General features: G+C 38.1%; 1 protein-coding gene across 1 annotated transcript in view; it reads right to left on the bottom strand.

Annotated features, from left to right (window-relative positions):
• Positions 1 to 8,428, bottom strand: part of sptlc3 (serine palmitoyltransferase, long chain base subunit 3) — a gene marked incomplete in the record, with an annotated part of 37,863 nt that overhangs the window by 21,526 nt on the left and 7,909 nt on the right. Inside the window, 3 exon segments of the mRNA XM_014005954.1 lie at positions 1,407 to 1,512; positions 2,835 to 2,928; positions 5,724 to 5,848. Of these exon segments, the coding sequence (XP_013861408.1) occupies positions 1,407 to 1,512; positions 2,835 to 2,928; positions 5,724 to 5,848 (325 nt within the window).

Here is an 8,428-nt window from a genome sequence, read left to right as displayed (position 1 = left end):
CACACACACACACACACACACACACACACACACACACACACACACACACACACACAGTCTATTGTTCAAAGAGGAGGAAGGGAAACTGTTGAAAACCAAAGGTTACAAAAAAAAAGCTAAAAACTCTCCTGAAAGCTCAAATCAAAAGAAAGTCCTAGCGTTACTTTGTGAGATGTGTTAGTGCTCAGAGTACGCCATGAGGATGACTCTCAGCTACTACCATACCAGTGGTGAYGGTGAGCTACTGAGCATTCATGTCACTAACATGAGTTGTCAGCATCCAACCTGTTCCACAAGTTTTGTGCTGTTTCAACAATTCGTGTATGTAGCTACGAAGCATATTTGGAGCTACGACTTTTGGTCTTTCAGCAGTTTATACTTYGTGGCCGTTGAGCTTTTTCTGCAATTTTTTTTCTCATTGAAAATAAATGGAGCTTAACGTCCCTGAAACCGTTTAAAATGTTTAGAAATCTTTACTGTTTGACTTTTGTTCTGTTTCTGCTTTGTGCTAATTTCAGCTTCTTTCAACCTTTTTTTCTTTTTCAGCTATCTTTCGGCTCTTTTCAATTATTCTTTCTGTTACTTTAAGCTTTTATGCTTCTTTTAGCTGATTTTTGCAAATTTCAGCAGTTTTCTGCTTTTTTAGCTACTTGTAGCTACTTTCAGCTAATTTTAGCTTTTTTACATCTAAGTTCACTTTTTTGTGAAAATTTCAGCTTCTTTCAACGTGTATTTTTTTTTTCAAATTTAATTTTTTTCTGCTTTTTCCAGTTCTTCGTTTTGTTAATTTAAGCTTTTATGATTATTTTAGCTGAGTTCAACTAATTCCAGCTGTTTTTTGCTTTTTTAGATGCTTTGTAGCTATGTTCAGCTAATTTTAGTTTTTTTCATCTAAATCCACCTGTTTTGTGAGAATTTCAGCTTCTTACAACTTATTCCAACAAACATGCTCTTTCTGCATCTTCAGCTTTTTAAGCTACTTTTTAACCAGTTTTTCTTTGCTTTAGCTATTTTATAACAAATTTAAACATTTTTGTTCTTCTTTTCTTGTTTGTGAGCATTTTTTCTCTCCGTTCACCACTCATCTAATAATTTCAGCTTGTTTCTGCTTCTGTTTACTTTTGTTTTCCTAYTTTCAGCAAAAGTCAGCTGTTCAAATTTAAGTCACTTTAACAGCTTTGCTATTAAATATTTTCAGCTTCTTCGGCAGCTTTCAGAAAAACTTTCGCGTTTTTGAAGGAAATGCAAATTCTCGAGTTATTTCTGTCTTCTGAAGCCACTTGGGAACCATCTTGAACCGGCTCGACGAAAGGTAATCAGTTCTGGGCTGTGATGAAAAGTCCAAAAACAGCAGAGTGTTTGWCTATAAATAATAATAATCTGAGGTTTGTGGAAGAACAGCTGACCTGTAGATGCCTTCCACCATGATGAGGATCTTCTTCCAGGGCCTGTGGGTCCGGGGCTGTCCTGAGCTGACGGCTTCTTTAAGCATCTTCTCCAGACTCAGCATGTCTGATTCAAGAACACACAAACGTTTTACAGTGATGACATCAAACTGCAGTAAACTCAAAGCAAACAGAACACACAGCAGTCATTTCCACCCATTTACAAAATACTGCATGGCTTTATTTGACAGAAACACCTTTGCACTCAGGCACCTTAAACAAGATTACTGATTAACCCACTTTACACCTGGACAGGTAAATCCTTCTGCTCTGACTCTGTTGCTCCTGGACACTAAACTTTAGGTGTTTTTATTTATATTTCACCAGATGAAACAAGTGCAACGACATTCCAGTGCTCACCAGCAGATGGCAGTATGAACCAGCTGTAGCTGCAGAAACAGTATTTAAAGACCAACTGCAATCCAAATGGTGATGGTCTGTCTCTGTGATTGATATCACTGCCTCAGCATATTAAAAAAAAGAAAAACAGACACCAGTTGTTGTTAATTTCCCTTCCCTGAAATGCCACGGAACAAGATGTTCCTAAAAATCTAGGTGAAGGTGAGCAGACTAGAAAGAGGAACAGATTATTTCACAGTTTCGCTCTGATGTAGGATAAACCGGGTCTGACGTGAGATGCAGAACGACCGGATTCTTATCTCTGCCTCAGTATGACACAGGAGCTCACACGAGCTGCGAATATCCATAAAATGTGACCGCATCGTGTTGTCCTTGCTCTGCCCCTCACGCTGCACAAATGCTGCTAGGTCGATAAATAAAAATAAATAAATAAATATAGTGATATACCACAAGGAAACAAATACAATAAAATCCTAAATAATAAAGGGAGGTGAAAACGTGACAAGTTTGATCCACGTGCCTGATATTGCTGAACCGGACAAACTTGTTTACTTTTTTTCTGCAGCATGAAATTCTTTCTGTTTAAAGAAACAAATCAATGCTTCTCACAGCGATACCAGCTGCAACATTAAACTCAAAAACATACAGCTTTATTTGTTTTTCTCTCATAGATGTCTGGGTCTGAATGTTTAGGGCTCAGCTTCTCAGGAGCCTGGTGGTGGATTACCTTCGGACAAGCCTCTGGGGTCTGATCGGTACACCCAGAATTGACTGAGCTTGTACCTGTCAGGACAGATTTGCAGCCGAAGGACTGACTTGCTCCTGGTGTTGTGTTTCAGGAAGAGAAAAGTTCTTGTGTTGTGCTTTAGCAACAAGCTATCCTGTTCGGTTCCTCACAGCAGCAACGGTTTGGGAATATGTGAGCTAAAAGTGTAAGAGTAGCTAAATAATGTCAGAGATTTCAGCTGCAGATGTGTGTCAGTGTGACAGTAGAGATCTTGATGATTAACTAAAACTATTTGGACTTACTGTTGTGTTTGAACACCCGGATCGTCGCTCCTGACAGTCTGGCCCCCAAGATGAGCGACGTGTGGTTGAGCTCGTCGCTCAGAATCAGACAGCCCTGAAAATCAGCAAAAACCTGTTCAGCTTTCACAAACCAGTTCCATAAATATTTATGTATAATGATGAGGAAATTCACTAACAGCACATAAAAAAGTGTTTTAGATTTACCGTATTTATTCGTGTATAATATGATCTCATGTATAATACGACCCCCCTTTTTTTAGCTTAAAAAGCATTAAAAAATTAATCCTCAAACTACCTCCAATTTCATACAGACTTCAAGATTTTTCAGCCTTTGCAGTCTTTATACAGATCAGTAAAATGATCATTGGACTGTTCATTTTATTTTAACAACAAAAGTACTAAAAGGTATTTTGACAACAAATATATATCAGCTGTAGCAGCATCATATGAATTCTGGCATTTTACACATAGTCCACCAGGAGGCTCCAACACAAAAGTCAGAGACTTCATGAGAGATTTGGACCATCTTGTGGGAGAAAAGCAGATTACTTCCTACTCGCGAGCGCCCCCTCTGGTGGGGAAATGTTTTTTCAGGGATACAAACTTTTTCAGAACACCGGTAGATGCAGCCATTACAGACGAACATGTGTTTGCTGTTGGAGGAGCGGCCCGGTCACACGCTAATGTCATTAGTTCATTATCATTACTAAGGTGCAGGACTGCTTTTCCCCTTTTTTACATCATGTCGCCTGCCTGGATCTGTYATTATCTCGCTCTGAAGCACGGAGGAGTGTCAGAGGTAAGCTCGTTTCAACTGCTTTTTACAACGYGGTCTCATTTCCGGACTSARKSAWKYYGWKAWTKMAGYTAAAATACATAAGTAAAAATATTTATCCGAGTATAGTACTACCCCCTCCCCCCCCCCCAACTTTATGGAGGATTTTATGGATTTAATTTTACATATTATACTTGAATAAATGCGGTAATTAACAGAAAAAATTCATCAAAGTACAAAAATGTGACAATTTGCTATTAAATATCTAAAACAGCCAAATTGTGCAGTAAAGCAGCTAAAATGTAGCTGCAAATTACTAAATTAGCATAAGGAGCACAAGTTTGCTGAACTAAGCAGAAAGAAGCTGAAATAGCCACCAAAATGTGAAATTAGCTTAAAAAAGCTAACTTTAGTTAATAACAGCTGAACATTAACTAAAATTGCAGCCAATAGCTACAAATAGCAGAAAGCATAAGTAAGAAGCATAAATAGCTCAAATTAGCAGAAAGAAAGGCAGAAAACAGCAGAAGAATAGCAGAAAGAAGCAGAATTATAGCTATAATAGAAGAAAAAAAGCTCAAATTAGCAAATAAGTAGCTAAAATTAGCACAAGGAAGTTAAAAAGAGCAGAACCAGAAAAAACGTGTAAGGTGCTGTAAATCTTTAGAAACATTTTGAAGGATTTTAAGGATGTTCAAATAGCTTCATTAATTTTCAATGGGAAAAATGTGGCCGAAAAAGTGAAATATTCAAAAATGTATGAACAGCTGAAATATCAAAAGTCATTGCCGGAATGTCCTGAAGGAGCTGAACGTTTTGATGTTAAAATAACACAAAAATTGCGGCACGAGATACGTGCCAACAAATGTACGGAAGAAACAATTACCTCAATAGTGTGAATGCTTGTGAAGCGTTCACACAATAACACTGTTGGTATAAATTATTTATGAATGAAAAGATGAAATACATTTTCTGTTTTTTATTTCACTTTGAAAGATTACTTGCTTTTACTTGTGTTTCAGCTTTAAGACAAAAAAATCCTGTTATGTAAGGATGTTCCGTGTGCAGCGCAGTAAAAAAGATTTACACGGCCTATTACTTGTCAGCCTTTTCTTTGCCCTGCCCCCATTTTTGTTTTAATCACTATCATTTATGTCTTGGTAGAAATGTGTATTCAGAACATGCTTTTTTTCCCCTTTGATGTCTGAATTTTAACCTACATACGTGCTACCATTTCTCATGTCCAGATTACAGTGCTACTGTATGAGCATGCAAATTAATTCAGTTGTTCCAAGAAATTCTCTGAAGAGCATTAGCATATTTAACACTGAAGCTCCGAGCGTTTGGCTGCTTTAATCTGAGTGGAAACTTGTCGGGGGGTGAGGGGTTGATGTGGACTCTGTGACAGATCTGCTCGGTCTGGCCTGGGGGTCAGCCTTCCCTGGACTCTGGTCTGCCAGCAGCTGTCACTCTGATGCTGGTCCCGCCTTGCATTGACAGGCCTGTCCTGGCACTTCCTGTCCCCGTAGGACTGAGCTAGCAGTTAAATAGTCCCACTGCTACCTCCAGTGGGACAGCTTTTCTAGCTTTTACGGTAATTCTTTTTTAGCTTTTTCTACACGGCTTTCAATAAATTACAATTATGTATTCTGGACCTTTGCTAGAGAAAAAAATCACTTCAGGTGGATCGATTTAAATAAAAGACCACTGACTTGAACCATCTCCCCGTCCAATCAAATCAAAATTACTTATATTATTTATTGCCTGGGGTTCCCGGTGGCCCCCCGGTTCAAACCAGGCAGACGTGCCAAAAAGCCAAAGTCAGCAGTCGGGCCCTGCAGTAGTTTTCAARAGGAAAAACTTGCTGGTGTTGCTGTGCGTGTTTGAACCCATGCTTTGCATGCCCCGAGCCATTTCCTCCAGGCTACTGTAATGTTTAATTATAATTTTAATTAACCCAGGTGGTTGGGAGTTGTTCGAAGCAAAGCTAAGTTGTCTTTTTTTTATTAATTTAGGCCATATGCCAGAAAAGGAACAAAAGCTCAACTAATTACATTCATATCTATTGTGCTATTTTAAAAATGACACCCAGGCATCAGCAGGAATTCCTTCACCTTGCCAACCAGAGCTGGAATGTTCATGGAGTTGGTGGCGAAACCCATCCCAAACGTCATGGAGGACTCCACGCCGAGGAAGTCCGCCACGAGTTCCTCCAGCTCCTCGTGCATTTTCAGGTTTCCTTCAAGACAGAAATCACAAAGAGCTTAGAGACTTTTACATTTTTTACTGGGATTACCAGGACGTCCTGACATCCAGTCACACGTTTTGACAGAGAGGAAGCTTTCACAGGACCCAAACAAACGTGTTGAAAAAGTACAAAAAAGTGTGAAATGATTCTGCAGCGCAGTCTGAGGCAGAAGCAGTTGATTAAAAACCAGTACGACAAGCGGGAACCAGAACTCATTTGTGAGCAAATCTGTCACCTGAAGAAATGTTTCTTTCGTTCTGCAGGATTTCCAGGTTTCTGCGTGTGTAATCATCCGATAAATAAGGGAGTTTTGGGTACCTGGTTGTGATTTACAAGGAAGCAGTAGGCAGGAAAAGGAAACTGTGTCGTTACGCATCTAACTTGCAGTAGAAACAATTTAACCATGGAAATATTAACAAAGTATTTTGTATTTCAGCATATTATACTGGTCAGGTATGGCTGGTGTAAGTGGACTAAGCCCTCCCTGGTGTTTACAACAAAAATGTTAAAGCACCCAAAAAACAAATTAAAAACATTTTATCACATTTTGTTAAATTTACAACAAAGCTGGTGCCAAACGGTCTCGAGAAAATCCCAGAGTCTTTCCAAATGGCTAACGTTTCACAGCCCTGTTCATTTAATAACTGTCACAGCACAGAATGATTGACAGATGTCTTGTCCCGCCCCCTCAGTTTACTGCTCATTGGGGCTACAGACAATCATAGATATTTATAAAGGCTAGATAAATCATCCCCGCTGTTGGCCAATCTAGACCGACGTCCTCACACGGCGGCCATCTTGGGACAGGAAGCTCGTCCACTCTTAACATGAATGTGTGTGGTGTGTTTACTATTTAAATAACCATAACTTGGTCAATTTTGATCGGATTTTCAAACAGATTTTTTTGTTGTAAAGGTGAGACATGTTAAAATGGCACACTTATAATGGACATTCATATAATAATTATGCTATTTTGATAGGTAAAGTAATATCAATATATACACAGAATACATTTAGGTTACTTTTACAGGAATTTACAAATAAAAATATAAAGCAAAATTGTACACAAGTCAAAAATAGTACAAAATAGTACTAGCAGTGGTATTTAATATGAAAGAAACCTGTTTTAATTTTCTTAAATATTTTTTACCTAAAAATGCAAATATTAGCCTTTATATTTTACATAATAAAATTGTGCCTTACGCACACACACAAACATACACACACACATGTATGTATATATATATATATATATATATATAATTAAACATTAGCCTTTATATACATATATAATTATAAAGGCTAATATTTGCATGTCTAGGGACAAAAATATAACATATATAAAACAGAGTTCTTTCATATTTATTACCATTGCTAGTACTATTTTGTACTATTTTTGACTTCTGTCTGGTGATATGCATTGTTTCAACCAACGCTTGGCCTTTGATTATGACGTTAGGAGTGGATAGCAGCCATTACCCACACAGAGCAGACATGTCAGGCAGGAGCAGAAAATGGAAATCTGAGTGATGGGCATAAAACTGTAATGATGTGGAGCAGCTTCGTCTTTATGGCGATTCCCATTCGGTGCGTTCAATCAGGCCCTGCGCCAAGCTAGATCGATTCTTACATTTCCTCCACGGCCGTTATGTGCTGCGTTATTTCTTCTTCTTTTTTTTTACACTTGCATTTGCTCTCCTTAAAGAACATTTCCTGTGGCTGTGGTTGCAYAGCTTTGACCTTATTGATATTTTAACCTTCAGAAGCTTGCTTCAGGTCTAAATAATGGTTCAGGTAAAAGAGAGCCATCGCTACTTTTAGCTGCTTAGATTATTACGATTGGTCTCCTGTCCTCTGAGACAACATCACAATCATGGTGAGTGAAAACATTAAATGCTAATCTCCTGACAGACGTCGCTGCACTTCCTGTCTCTGTTACTGTTGACAGATGACTGCGGCTTTTAACAAAGCTGGAACAGCAGGACAAATAAAAATAGAGTTAATCATTTCTATCAGTAACACCGAATTATGTAACAATTCACAAGTTTAGCCCTTTGACCGGCTTTAACACAGAAAGATGCAAACAGCCTCTATAAACTAGTGTGATGATTTTACAACTGCGTATCTGGTGGCTCCACCTAATTGTTAATAAGTTAGTTGAGATTTAGTTAATGATCGAAGGACTGATTAATGATTGGACCACATTGAGCTAATGTTCAGAGATAGCTGATGTGTGTGTTTGTTCTCAGGGTGTGCTTTCTTGGCACTTTCTGACAAATTGTACAGCCGATTTGATAACTTAAAGGAAAAAAACATTCTGTACTTTTCTCGTGCCAGGATATTCACATATGTGGGGGAGTGAGTTATAACTTTTCTTAGTTAGAAGTTTGGGCGAACTGTGAAAAGACTTGTGTTTAATTCTGCTTCACTGACTGGAATTTGACCATTTGAACCAATAAGATAAAAAAAAAGGCTGAAATTGAGATGTAGTCTATAAAGTTTATAAGTCTCAAATATTAAAAGGACGATTTTTTGTGGAAAAAAGCTATAAATGTAAATATGTGTTTGTAT

This window comes from Austrofundulus limnaeus, unplaced genomic scaffold (genome assembly GCF_001266775.1).
Source record: "Austrofundulus limnaeus strain Quisiro unplaced genomic scaffold, Austrofundulus_limnaeus-1.0 Scaffold33, whole genome shotgun sequence".
Lineage (NCBI taxonomy): Eukaryota > Metazoa > Chordata > Actinopteri > Cyprinodontiformes > Rivulidae > Austrofundulus > Austrofundulus limnaeus.
This window is presented reverse-complemented; position numbering and strand designations above follow the sequence as displayed.